At 43.6% G+C, this 14,505-nt stretch overlaps 1 protein-coding gene across 1 annotated transcript; it reads right to left on the bottom strand.

The window, feature by feature from the left end:
- Nucleotides 1-5,826: 5,826 nt before the first annotated feature.
- Nucleotides 5,827-14,200, bottom strand: LOC119661333 (F-actin-capping protein subunit beta). Its single transcript, XM_038070635.1, has 2 exons — nt 14,181-14,200; nt 5,827-7,275 (listed from the first exon to the last, which is right to left on the bottom strand). Exons 1-2 carry the CDS (start codon nt 14,181-14,183, stop codon nt 6,448-6,450), a joined length of 831 nt encoding a protein of 276 aa, XP_037926563.1. The 5' UTR covers nt 14,184-14,200; the 3' UTR covers nt 5,827-6,447.
- Between the last annotated feature and the right edge of the window lie 305 nt (nt 14,201-14,505).

Raw genomic sequence — 14,505 nt, 5'->3', positions numbered from 1 at the left:
TTCGATGGTTTGACTGATTTTCGTTAGTGTATGTGATTCTATTCGCTGCAGTTGGAGCACATCAGAACCAAAAATCTGATGTTTGATGCGTCCGTAAGTGGGGCACTCACATAGAAAATGTTCCGTGGATTCTGCTTCCTCATTACAGGATGGACATGTACCATCTTGAATAATTCCTATTCTAAACATATGTCCAACTAGTGAATTATCGCCAGTCAGAATGCCCACAATACCTCTGCAAGTCTTCCTGCTTTTCGACAGGATAAACTTTGCAGTATGTTTGGTTCTGGCAGGAAAAGTTTGATCTGTCTAGCAGCATTAAGGCTTCGCCCTGTCATAATGGGAATCTTGTTCCCAGTTTGTGATAGCAGCATCAGTCAATGCTACCGACACCCCAATTGCTGCCTCTTTTGCTAAAGCATCTGAGATTTCATTTCCCTCTACACCACAATGACTAGGTACCCGGAGTAAATTCACCGTATTGAATCTAGAAACAGAATTCAGTCGGTTTCTACGTTCCTAAACGATTTTTGAAGTGATCAAAGTGCTACTCAACGCCCTCAATGCAGCTTGACTATCGCTACAGATTGCGATGCGCTGGCACTTCAACCGCTCGACAATCATCCAGGTTGCAGCCTTTAGGATCGCATACACTTCAGCCTGAAAGACCGTTGTGTATTGTCCCAAAGGAAAAACCCACTTCTCGTTTTTATTCGAGAGGTAGACTCCTGCTCCAGAACCGTTTCCTGTCTTTGAGCCATGGGTGTAGAAGACGACAGTATATCCTGACATGCATTCTGGTTCGTCCCAGTTTTCTCTCCGTTTCAAGATAACAGTCAAGTACGGACGGAGCCCGTATTTAGGCAAAAGGTAGGCTCTCATAGCTTACTTAAAAACACCAATGATAATGGACTCGGCATTATTCAGTTAGCAGTATCGCATGAAATGGTTGTTGGAAGTAGCTGGTTTGCGCGGAAAGCGGTCCACAAGCATACGTGGCCTCTACAGACGGGACCACTTTCAACCAAATTGATCACGTGCCGATTGAACGGCCCCACCAATCAGCCTTGATGAATGTCAGAACATATAGAGGGGCCAATATAGACTCAGATCACTGTCTAATGCTCAGGGCTCGAAATAAAACACCACCTACAATTCCCTCTGACAATCAGATGAGAGTGAATATTGATGCTATTCATCACACAGCTCTCCGTAACACCTATAAGGGGGAGATGGATGCCACAATAACCGCAGCTAACAGAAGTTCTGGAAATGAAGCATTATGAAGCGTTATCAATGATATGTCCGCAAAGATATTTTGGAGGAGCCCATCGTGAAACCTTGATTGTTGGCAAAGAGCCAAATTGTTAAATTTTGGCTTCGTTCCAAGCTCCAGCATTTTTTCTACCGGCACCCCGGAGGATGGTAAACTGCCCCTCTAACATTTTGCTATCCTTGGAGGAAATTTCCATGGCAGCAGTCAGAAATGAAGCTGTACCTTGCGCATATGTCCTTTTCATTCCCGCCTTCGTGTCTGTATTTTATGGGGGACTAATTTCGTTGAGTTCTCTCTCGCGGATTTGATCACCTCTCGGCACACCGATCCTAGTTGCCGCGGGAAATGTTGATGTAGGCCATAGTGCAGCGCACAATGAAGCATTACTCACCACAGATGTGTTGATCTTACGCTTATTGCGCACATTACCGTTGACCGAAGAGTTCGCTGCGTTCAGTGTGGGTTTCACCGAGGCTACCAGGTTGTCCCAACCTTCTGTTGGATATTCTGCTTTCTTGTGTCCGATTTCTCTGGACATTACTGCACCTGGCACTGCAGCCACGTCTATGTCTTCATTCCCAGTGTGCTTCATCTTGTTCCGCAGTGCTTTCCTCTGCCGCCGGCTTGGAGCCTTGCCAGGTTCACGGCGTTAGCTGTTAGGGTCGCTTGGCTCCATTTTTACATACCTGGTTGAAACCAGCAGCGTTCACATCACTAGCTTGCCTTTCTTACCCTTTTTCTGGTAGAGGCGGAAGAGAAGGTTCTGACCGACAAGAATTAATCTGTAGATTCCTCTCATTTGCGGCTGAAGTTTTCTTTTGCCGAGCCTTCCTCTCCCGTTTTCTGGAAGAATTACACAACAGTTTCACCGGCAGGTTAGCCGCCGTGAGGTTTCCAGTTCCTCTCATTAAGGAGTTGCTGCATTCTCCTTTCTGACTGAAGTGGAAAGTATTTCTTCCACCGATTTCTGCATGGGGGACTATGAATCTGGTGCGGTCTCCAAAATTAGTGTCTCGGCTGCGACCTGATTGCTTAAAGTCGCGGGTGGATTCGAAGTCTGTGACTCGTTACCGCTTGGATAGTGGCAATGCATTGTTTTCATCTTCATCTGTAGTGTAGTAGTAGATTATTACAAGCTTCTCTACCACGACAAGATGGTATGGGAGTGGGAGATCACCATATATAGCTCGGTCCTTAGATCAAGCGTCTTCTTCGCTTTATGTAGCTTCTACGGACTTATTCCGTCGTTGAAATTACAACTGCGACTACTTGGATCTTTTCTAGTCTCCATGGCTGCTTCATATCGTCCGTAAGAAGCCGCAATTTCTATTTTTTTCTTGCTGTTTTTCAGTGGTCGGTGCAGTTTAATTCAGTATGCCTATTTGTTGGTATTAGCTCTATTTCAAATAAGAGTATTCGTGGTCCTTGCCCATATAGAGGTATAGATAATGCTGAATTTAACTGCAGGCTTATCGTTGGTGCCTATAAGCAACGACAGTTGTTTCCTTTCTTTTGCAGTCAACTTCTTCCTAATTATCGTTTCGACGATATTGGTGTATCCATCCTTTCTCGCCATGTCTTCTATATAGACTAGTTCTTTATTATATCTATTACACATCTTGTTAAGGGGATAGTTAACATTCTGTGGGCCATGCTATGAAACATCGTGAATTTGTATTACTTTCAAAAGGAGGAGTTGCTGGTGATCGCTATTTGTGTGACGGCAGGTTTTCTAAAGATATCAAATTCGAGGTTTTCCTCGTATTTGATGATTTCGAAATCCAGGAAAGGCCAGTTCCATGATATGTATTATGTTTTTATGGAGTTGATTGATTTTCGCCAGTATTCCGTGCAGCTGCGATTTGTCTACGATCACATCAGCACAGCATCAACGGCGGGCAATATCTCACGCTGTTTGCAGTAGTAGAAATGGGATGTTGGGTGCTATTTTCCTGTTTTTGGGATCCAATTATCATAATGTAGTAGGAGTAGTGAGGAAGAAGCTAGTCCCGCATCTCCGATGTTATTTGCAGGAAAACCGCTGAAATACAATGTAGCATCATTGCAATTCATGGGATAGGTGCGTCGGTGCTTACTTTTTATGTTGTGGGAATAGTGTTTATGGTGCTCCAGGTTCGATTAGCAAGACTGTGACTGTGACAGTCAGGTGAGAGTGAACACTGAAGGGGGTATGTATGCCGCAACAGCCGCAGCTAACGAAGGTTCTGGAGATGAGGCATCGACAAATTATCTTCGCAACTACCTGAAGAACGTTATCATTGACACCGCCACAAACATACTTGGCCCAAGTTGCAAAAAAAGTCGGAATGACTGGTTTGATGATGAATGAAAGCCAGCAACGAAACGGAGGAATGCTCCATACACGCGAAGAGACCTACATATCACGAACTCCGTCAAGTAGAGAATCGAATTCACAGGCGGAAGAAGAAAGTCTGGGAGAACCAAGAGGCCTGTGAACTCGAAAAGTACAGGAAGCAACCGCACCATTCGCGGATTTTTTTCCAACAAGTCAGCAGGATTAAGCTTTATACAGTTCGATCCTCCTGCCGAGACATAGATGGAAATATGATTTCTGGCAGAATGGGCATATTGGAGCGATGGGTTGAGTACTTTGATGAACTGCTAAACAAAAAAAAAATTCGGCTAGCTGGAGGTCACGCCAACTGAAGACAACGAACAAACGGTGCCACCACTAAACATGGAAGAAACAACCCGTGCAATTAATCGGCTTAGAAACCATAAGTCCTCAGAAGGCGATGAAATTGGTTAAATATGGAGACGACCAACTACACCAACTGATGCTCAAGGAGTGGGAAAGCGAATCGTAACGGGTCATTATCTGATCCATACATAAAAAGGGGAATATTATGAAGTGCAGCAACAATAGAAGTATAACGCTGTTGAGTACCATCTATAAGATATTCTCCACTATCTTGCTAGGTCGGATAGCCCTATACGCCCAGAATATTATCAAATCAAATCTTATCAAAGAAGTTTCATTGCAGGTAAATCATGTCAGATTTCTGTACGGCAAGCACAGTCTGGTTCAAACCATCCAGAAGTACACCATTCTGCATACGTGCTTGATGTTACGGGGAATTCTCGACGGATTCTCCCATTGACCTACTACCGGCCACCACCACCAACGCCCCTTTGGTTTTTAAGTAGGTGGGATTGTCCGAGCTTAAATGCTTGACACTTAGTGCTAGTATTAGGTAAAATCCGGCATCTGCCGAGATTGTGATAACTCGGATAATAATAATTGCATGAATAAATAAAAAATTCCTCCTTTAAGTGAGTGAACAAATTTTATTTTCTCCATGTGCCCACTTCGGTAGTTACTTGCTACCTTCTTTAGGGCGTTAAAAGATTAATTAGAGATGTTCCAACTTTTACTTTCTACACCTTAATTCTAAAAGTTTTATGAATACCATATCGGAACGTTTTTATTATTTTATTTAGTACATCCTGCCATTGGTAGGAAGACTATGGGATGTTTCCCAAGTCTGTATTCAGACGGGTATCTGTGCTTTGTTTCTCTATGAAAAAACGTAGGAGTCAAGTTTATTATGCTTAATCTTTTTTCAATATTTCTAGCTGATTCTTTTCTGTGATTGATTCCTTTTTCTGTTTACGTTTCGCCATAGCTGACCTGATGTGTTGCCTATTGTCGCGTTTTGCTAGTTCCACTTGTTTTAGATGGTCCTTTATTTGGCCCTGGATCAACCTTTTCGTTTGGCCTCCGTATATATGTTTTGGGGCAGTTGTTACACATCATGCGATATATGCCCCTTTTTATCACTGTGTAATTTTCTGTATTTGTCAGTTATTAAATGATTCTTAAGGGTATGCTCCTTTACTGCAGCCAAAGACTTCGATGTCATATTTCGTAATTCGTTAGACTAGAAGATGCTTATTCTGTTCACACTGTGTTTTCACGTTCATATAGGATTGTGTACTTGTCTCTCGCGAATAGATTCATCTGAATCAATCTGAAGATTTGGAGCAATTAGATTGCATGTTTCCACGACTACTTGATTTGCAAATGTAAATTCCCATAATCATAGGTGAAATTATCTAATTACTTCTACTTCTCCTACAAAGTAAATGCAATTGCGAATTTACCAAGGCCTAGAACGACAAATCCTTGAGGAAGTTTCTTGGGGATGATATATTTTTGCAGCAAATTTTGACCCAAAGTTGAACATTATGCTTGAAAATTGTATGGTTCGTCAAGACGATGTGTTCCGTTGCCTCCGCTGCACTTTTTTTTAGTCAACTCACTTTCGTAGTGCTGGGCCTCCTTTTCGTGCCCTTTGAGATATGTTTCCATTGTCTTTTTCGCCTGACCGATGTATACTCTGCGGCAATGGACGCATTGAAAGAGGCACAATTGGCTGTTCGACAGAGCGCGGGTCACAAATGCTTCATTACATTTACTTTGAACTATTGCATCTTGTGAACTTTTCCCTTTATTACTATTCTTATCTTATTTATCTACAAAAATAAAACAACAAAATTATAATTGAACGCATATTATATATTTTATATATTTTTTCTTAAAAATGTTTTTTATTTTATATTTAGTTTCTCTAATTTTCATATTTATAGGTAAAGTAAAATATATTTTCTTCTTTTGAAAAAAAAAAGGTGGAAAGAGAATAAAAGCAAATGCAGCACAAAAAGCTAATCAGACAGACTCGGGTACCTATCATAAATAGAAAGTAATAAAAAGCGAGCACTTATATGATAATCTGTTAATATAAGAGAAATTAAAAGAAACAATTGCATAGTTTACTTTAAAAAGGACGAAATGCGACTATGAAATTAATATTCATTTTAAAAACTTAATGTGACAAATTCAACCTGTATTGATAATCTAAACGCTCGTATATGCCATCAAAATCACAATGAACCTCACTCTTTTGAGAACTGCGGAAACATCTCTAATACTCGTGATAATTTGCAACCTCCCTATAGCATATTTTCGTGGTCCGGCTCGGCATTGGAACAATACTAAGTCCTTTTGTACGGAAGAGTGCGATTACGATGAATGTTAAGGTTAAGGTCAATTAGAATAAAGTTAAACGAAAAAGGGCATATCTTGTTCAAGTATCGTAAAAACTATCAGACGAAAACTCTATATCGTTTCAGTTCCCGTCTGGCTTCACGTTACGCCTTAGAATGGCTGCTGCTAAATCTTGCTTCATTGCCGCTTGCTGTCGTTGATCGGCCAACGACTGGATGCTCCTCAAACCGTTCACAATGTCTTTTGTTTTACCGAAATAGATTTCATTCAGCGTATTTCTGATTTTGTTTTCCATATCTTCGACCATTCGGCCGATATTGGCAATATGTGGTGACGACTCGCTTACATTCCAATCTTGTTCAACTTGTCGCGTTAAACTTCCGCCCAGATTCATTGTGCCTGAGCCTTGTTTATTCGTTTGAAGCCACAACATGGCTGTTGATGTGAGTTTATAATGGGCTGTACGACCGGTGCTTTTTTCTTGCACTTCTACGACATGTATAGAATCCCAGCAGCCCCGAATTTTCTTACTTCCGTCCCCGGCCTTCTTGATAAGTATAACCCCAGCGAAGCCGTGCTGTAAATCCCATAAATAAACTGATGACACTCCGCCTTCGTAGTACATTTCTCGATATTGATCGAATGCGTAGTTCGCTTCAATTTCTAATTTGCGTAGTCGTTCTGATGGCATCGAACCATCTTCCAATGGGGGATCGTATGTGTTTGACCATGGAGAACGGTATGAATCTCCATCGCGGTTATAATCACATAGTAGGTAGTCCTTGCCCGTTTCCTTGTCTTTCGCGATCTTCAACGGCTGATCAACAGACGAGAGAAGATCTTCACAAAGTGCTGGTGCCAAATCGATCAAATCTATAAGATTTTTTTCGATTTGCTGTGGGGGTAAGCGACGCATTAGGTCGAGAGCACAATCCATTTGAAGTTCGGCCTGGAAATGGAAGAAATGTTTGTATAATTTAATTGTGAACAAATAGGTAACTATTAAAGACATAGAAGATTTGATCTCATAAACGATTGGAATATTAGTAAAAAGATTTAGTCAGTAGTACCAACCATAGAAATAGGTTTACAATAAAAACTACCCTCTCAGAAATCTTGTCACAAATTAAAATACTCCAACCAAATACAAGAAAAGACAATTGCTATTAACTAGCTGAATAAGTTGCACTGATAGTCGGCTTAGTACTTTCTTTAAGATTGTTATTCGGAGCTTATGTGCTGCTTACTATGTGTCTACTGTACTGTCCTCCCCCATTGATTAAAGGAGCCGAGGTTTTTTTTGCTACAACCGAAGTTGGAAGATTGGAATAACGAAATGTCGCTTGATCTACAATATTCCCTGGACCTCTTGCTTACAGGCTGCCACTATTCCAAGCATCTCCACAACTTCCTTCATGACTTCACCTTCAGAACTTTAACTTAAATTCTGTTCATTGTAATATTTTTACTTCGGCTAATACCTCAACTTTGTGTGTAAATTGTTTTTTTTTGCCAAATATAGTCATGTGGGGTATCAAATGAAAGGTCTCGGTTAGTACTTTCCGAAGCCGGTCTTAGTTCTGGCGTTTGTTGGAAAGATGAGGAGTGCGGGGAATCGAAAGTGTTCATTTATTTAACGGGCCTATTCTCGAAAAGTACAGGGAGCAACCAGACCAGGCGCGGAAGTTTTACCAACAAGTCAGCAGGATGAAGCCTTACACACCTCGATGTTCATCCTATATTGAAGCGATGGTTTGAGTACTTTGATGAGCTACTGAACAACCACAACATCGGTGAGTTGGAGGTCCCGCCAACTGAAGACGACGGACAAATACTGCCATCACCAAGTATAGAAGAAACAGTCCATTCAATTCATTAGCTTAAAAATCATAAATCGCCAGGAGCCGATGGAATTACAGCGGAATTGGTTAAATATGGAGGCGACTAATTACCTCAAGTGGCTCATCAACTTGTGCTCAAGGTGTGGAACAGCGAATCATTTCATTCACAAGAGGAATACATTCCTGGCCTGAAATCATTGCGATTTTCGGCATCTTCCACATTCCTGGCCAACATAATAACAACTTCTCTCTTGACACGGCGTACACTACGCTCAACTTCTTGGGATTTCGCTCGTCACGCCCGCCATCCTTCCGTTCATCGATCCGATTCCACGACTCCGCAGTTAAGCAGATCTTCAGGATGTGGCCTACGACCTGTGTAGCACCCGAGAAAAAAACACTTTTGATGGCTGCTCAGGGCTCATCGATATTCTCAGGTGGGCTACTCAATATATCTGTGTTTAATTCGCAAGATAGCTCTCCCACTATCGAGCCACAGCTGGGTCCTACAAGCCGTCGTTTTTGATGTTGAATTCAGGGGGTCGCAGCTCTCCAACCCTGTGAGAAGTAGCGGAAGCAACACACAAGTGAACGTAAGTGACCATCAGATGGTGATCCCTTTCGAGGCCAATGTTAGCGCCTCCTCTGCTACGCACACCCAACTAACAATTCCTAATCTACTGCTGAACGCAAAATGGACGATCAAATTGCTGGTACGGTGTCGTTAAGTTGAAACCCAACTTAACTTATGGTAGGCTCTGCGCTCGAACAATGCGCCACCGATGACGAGGCGGTAGCAGTTACAGAAACCACGAACCTCCAAACATAACCGTTTCGGTCGCCAATATCGTGTTTCCCCATCACATGTCCGAACAAGTTATTATTGGATCCCACCTTGGCATTCAGATCATCCATCAGAATCACAATGTCACCTTCAGGAAGCTCCCCCCTGTTGTCCGTTGAGGACAGTCCCTATTCGAGGCGTTCTTGATTTTTCGGTAACAGTAAAGTTTTAAATTTACAAGTTGTTGGCCCTCAAATTTCTATCCCCTTTAGTCGCCTCTTACGACAAGTAGTGAAGATTTTGAGTGTATTATTAAGCCCCAGCTCAAAGGGTATCCTATGTCCTATGAACTTGCAACGAATTGTACAAAAATGCAGCAATAATTGGACAGTTCTGAAAAAAAAAATAATTGCTACCTGACAAGAAATACGTTGGTTATAGTCGGTATTGGCGGCCTGATGGATCGAAGCAACAGCCCGGGGATCGTCCTCCCTGCACTGGAGAAGGTGCTAATAGGACCCCAAGCCAAGAGTGGAACAGCATACGCCGAGGGCTGCGTGGCCAATGGGGAGCTTGGTCTTTAGTATGCGAACTCTGAATACCTTGGACACCTTCAGTTTCATATAAGGCCTGTGTCCTGCTCAAGAGCCAGCACCATAAGGCCATGCATATTCTCGGCAAGATTGCTAAGAATAAGGAGGCCGATACTGTTGACGAGCTGAATGAAAAAGACCTCGCTAAATACCAGGCGATTGTTAAGGAATGCAACAGCAAACACCTGGCAGACGAGCAGAAGGCGAAGCCCATTGCTCTGAAACGCTATCCATCTCAAGACGAGGTCGAGCAAGATCAGAAGCAGAGCAGAGTGGGTAAGACACTAAACAACATCCGAAGAAAAGTGCGCAGCAACAGTCAGCCGACGGGCCATGAACTGCGAAACCTTTCAGTGATGTGGCCAGGAGCCACTTACGTGTGGCACTGGCGGATAGTAATTTTGCCAGCGGCAAACTAGCGCCGGAGGTGTGAGCCAGTGTTGAGGCGTCGGTGTCGGGGATGGTCTTTGAGCATCTCCTGGACACGGCAGGCAAACACACGCATCTGATTGCCGAAGATCCACATGGGTAGTGACAAGCTCGTCAAATTCCTGAGCCTTGAAAACCCCGGGATTCCCATGGACGACTGGGTTGTTACCAAGGACGCCGCCAACGAGCTGTTGGAGGAGATGACGATCGACGGTACGACGGGGACTGACAAACCCCCCACGCAAGCAGATCATGCTGAGTTGAACGCAGATAAATCTGTAGCACTCGAAGTACGCCTCGGCTAGTCTGCTTGTCTTCCTCCTAGAGGAAGACAGCAACATCGCACTAGTACAAGAGCCCTGGGTCGGAGGCGACAGAACCATGAAATGGCTCAAAAAAAAAATATTTTAATTTATTCCACAGCACAGGAGACGCTTATCAGGATAGACCTAGAACATGTATTCTCGCGAGGAAGAGTCTGCACACTTTTCTGTGTCCGGACCTCAGTTCCAGCGACCTAGTCGTGGTCAAGCTGGAGCCGGCGGGGGCAGAGAACGTGTATATTTCCTCGGCTTACATGGCTCACGACCGATCAGCTCCGTCAGAAGAACTACATCTGACGAACACCACAGCAACAAAAAAAGCCAATGCAACGAGAGAGGTGAGTCATTCTTTGATTTTATTATTACTTCAAACTTATCGGTGTGTAACAGAGGCAGTACTCCAACCATCCATTTCCCCTGCTCGGAGAAGTGTGCCGGTTGGGAGGAGGTCCTTGATATCACCCTAATAACCAACAATGGGATTCTTAGGGTGGAGAACTGGCGAGTGTCTGATCAGAGATCCTTCTTTGATCACAGTTGGACACTTTTCAGTGTAGATCTCGCTGCAGATGCCTCCAAACCCTTCGGAGACTCCAGGCGGATCGACTGGAGTAAGTAATTAACAACAAACTCTCCGGTGCGCAAATTGATAGGATTGGCACGACATACGAACAGGAGTCAAAGGTCGGGGCTCTGGAAAAGGCATTCTCGATACCCCCTTTAAAGTCTCGTACCCTACTAAGTACAGCAAAAGGACACTGCCACCGTGGTGGAATGAAGATCTCTCCAGCCTCAGGAAGCTGACCAGAGAAACCTTCAACATCTGCTGCAGGCATAAATATTGCCAGCTATACAAGCACTGCCCGAAGAAGTACATGTTGGTCATCAGGACCGCCAAGAGGCGGTCTTGGTTGGGCTATTGTCAGAACATCAAAAGCACCAGTGAATCCGCGAGGCTCAGTAAGATTCTGTCCAAGGAATATAAGAGGCCATCCTTTCTTAAAAAGTCGGAAGGCTCTTGGACGGAATCTTCTAGTGAAACCTTGGAGTTGCTGGTTCAAACGCACTTTCCCGCCAGCGAGAAAGACTGTAAGTCAGAACCTCGGTTGGAGGGTTTGCGGCCTCCCCAGTTGTGCTATCAAATCGGAATTACCGAGGATAAGCTCGGCTGGACTACAAACAGCTTCTACGCATATAAATCTCCAGGCCCAGATGGCATAATGCCAGTCATGCCGTAGAAGTAGCAGGAAAGAGATGTGCCGTGGCTTGTTGAGATTTACCGGAGCTGCATCTCTTTAGAATGCGTACCACATTTCTGGAGACCCGCAAGAGTGTTTTTCATACCAAAAGCGGGCAGACGCAGTCACGAGTCCGTGAAGGATTTTCGATCAATCAGCCTGACCTCTTTCGTGCTGAAGACCCTAGAGCGCGTCCCGGACATTCACTTAAGGACGATTATGGAGAGAACGCCTTTCTCTAAGGCTAAGTGTATAGCTTTCTATGCCTGCAAGAGAACCATTGCAAAGAAATGCGGTTTCCGGCTGAGGATGGTTCTCTGGATGTACCCCGCTATAGTGCATCCGATCCTACCGAATGACTCTATTGTATGGCGACAGGTTTTGAGCAAAGAATACGATAGGATCAAACTTAGTAGGATTCAAAGAACCGCGTGTGCAGGTGCTACTGGGGTTCCGCAGTCCTGCCCGGCAGATGCTCTCAATGTACTCCTGCATCTCCTCCTCCTAGACAGACTACGTGAGTCTGGATGCTGGGCAACGAAGTCCTACGGCCACAGCAACATCCTAGACGAAGTACCTCGGGAAATCTGGGCATTCCCCCCATACTATGCAAGCTCAACTTTACGAGAAAGTTTGCTGTGGACTTTCCAACCAGGGTAAAATGGCAGACCGGCAGCGTGTTGCAGGGTTATGACTCAGTATTCTTTACCGACGAATCAAAGATGGCCTGTGGAGTCGGTGCGGGGGTTTTCTCGAATACACACAGTATATCCAAATCGTATGGTCTCCCAGGTTTCGCCAGAGTATTCCAAGCTGAAATACTGGCGATATTAGAAGTCTGTCGATCGCTGGAGCGAGATTCGAGTCCCAAGCGTAACATAGCCATTCTGACCGACAGCCAAGCGGCCATCAAGGCCTTGTGCTCAGCGACGACGTCTGGGCGGCATGCTCAAGGTCACCCTCCGCTGGGTTCCCAGGCAAAGGAAAATAGAGCAGAATGAATGGGCTGACGGATTGCCCAGGCGAGGCTCTGCTCTTGGCAGCCCTTCGGTGAATACAGTCGGTGTTCCGGCGCACCACAGCGTTAATTGGGCTCCTTGGAGCGGCCACTGATACCTACCTACCTACCATAGTCAGTATTTGCATGCATATTTGGATTGTGTGTGCTGTTTCGAATGTACCGCTACACCAGAACATCGGTAGCATTTAACGAGCTTCATGGAGAAGGTTGTGAATCGCCATGAATATGATCAAGGTGCTGAAATCAAATGACGTGGATCCAAGAAGCAAATGAGATATTGAAATATAATCGTGAGGATAGAAATTTGTTTGTTTTCGAAACGGCATCGGCGACGAAACTCAAGTTAGGTAGGTACTTTGCTTATGGCCGTAAAGCCGCTGTCCAATATCTGGACTCAGGGAATTTGAAAGCACTGCAAGATAAAACGTATTTAATACGAAGGTCCAGAGGCACGGAGGTGCAGGAGTATATTAAGAGCATCTGCCGGGCAGCACCGCAAAGCCCCAGGAGCCCTTGTACATACAATTCCTTAAACAGCATTAAACTTGGTCTAATTGTATTTCTTTTTCTACTTCGGCCAACATAACGCTATGCACACTTCAAAAATACTCGGTCTGAGATCCCGTTTCCTTTTGCAGTTTTAGAAGGCTATACAGGGCTTCGTAGCCCTCACTTCTATTTCTTCTTTCTTCCAATTTAACTTAGAGCCAAGGATCACACGTAGTAGCGGTAATCTTTGTCCATTTATCCGAAGCGATCGAAGTTAAAGACCTACCAATCTAAAAAATTAAGCATTTTCTGTGTTTTCTAAGAGCCAAGTAAGTGTAAAGGAATTTATCTCCTCCAGATCTAAGTAACTTTGATTTTCTGCCATTACTTCGCAGAGCTGCACAACACGGACTTTAGTACTTGAACATGATCCTTGGGACCACAAGGTGAAGGGGTTGTTCTCTAATCAAATGACCACAGAAAAATATTTTACGCTAGTTATGCAACGCGCTACGACCATCAAAATATTCAACAGCCATCATGGATCGCATCCATTCAATCTCAAAACAAGAGCGCGAAAAAATGGTTCCAAGGTTTTATCAGATAAAATATAATAATCTTCCGCTGTATTTCAATTTCCCTCCATTTCTACAACACTTCGCGGTGCATGGCATATAATAATTGACGTGGGCTTCAAGTTTTTGGGTAAAAGTGGCGGCCACTTTCCATGATCTGGTTGTGGATGATAACACGAATAAGTAAATTTCCAAGCCGATTGCCCTTCAATTTGCCAAAAACTTATCAATCACTTCTGCGAAACTTGTTGAGGAATAAGTTACATTCTATACGATAACCACTATACAATCCGAAGATTAATGCTTTGATGAGATAAACAATGATTTTTTTTGCACTCAAGCAGAGTCGCTGATGAATCATTTGTGATTTGATTTCACGAAGCTGATTCAATACTGAATTTTCCACCGGATCACTTGTACTACAGCCGTTTTACAGGAATCGCCTTATCAGGGCAATCTTCAGCTAATCATTTATCTACTTTATAAGTAAAAAATCCAACAAATCAGATTATATTGGGTGTGACAGAATGACAGTCTGCAATCAACAAAAAAATTACTCACCATCTTTGCGTTATCAAACAGTTCCTCGTTCCAACGAAATGTCCAACTTGAGCAAATGTACAGTGAAAGATGACACGTAGCTTTTCCTTTTGTTAACTAAATGCAAGCCAGTGAAAATGTTCTTGTTTGGCAACGAAATGCAGTTAAATCCCCCGACCCAAAAAAAACTCTCAATCTTGATGGCCGATCTCCGGATTGAAGTGACTTATGTCAAGTCGGGCGATGACAAGTGTTTGATAAGGTCTTTGGCCTCGACGGATTGCCGTGTGAAGTTTGTGATGTTTAGGCGAACATCCTTTTGTAGTGTAGTATATTTTTGCTCCTT

The sequence above is a fragment of the Hermetia illucens genome, chromosome 1 (genome assembly GCF_905115235.1).
Source record: "Hermetia illucens chromosome 1, iHerIll2.2.curated.20191125, whole genome shotgun sequence".
Lineage (NCBI taxonomy): Eukaryota > Metazoa > Arthropoda > Insecta > Diptera > Stratiomyidae > Hermetia > Hermetia illucens.
This window is presented reverse-complemented; position numbering and strand designations above follow the sequence as displayed.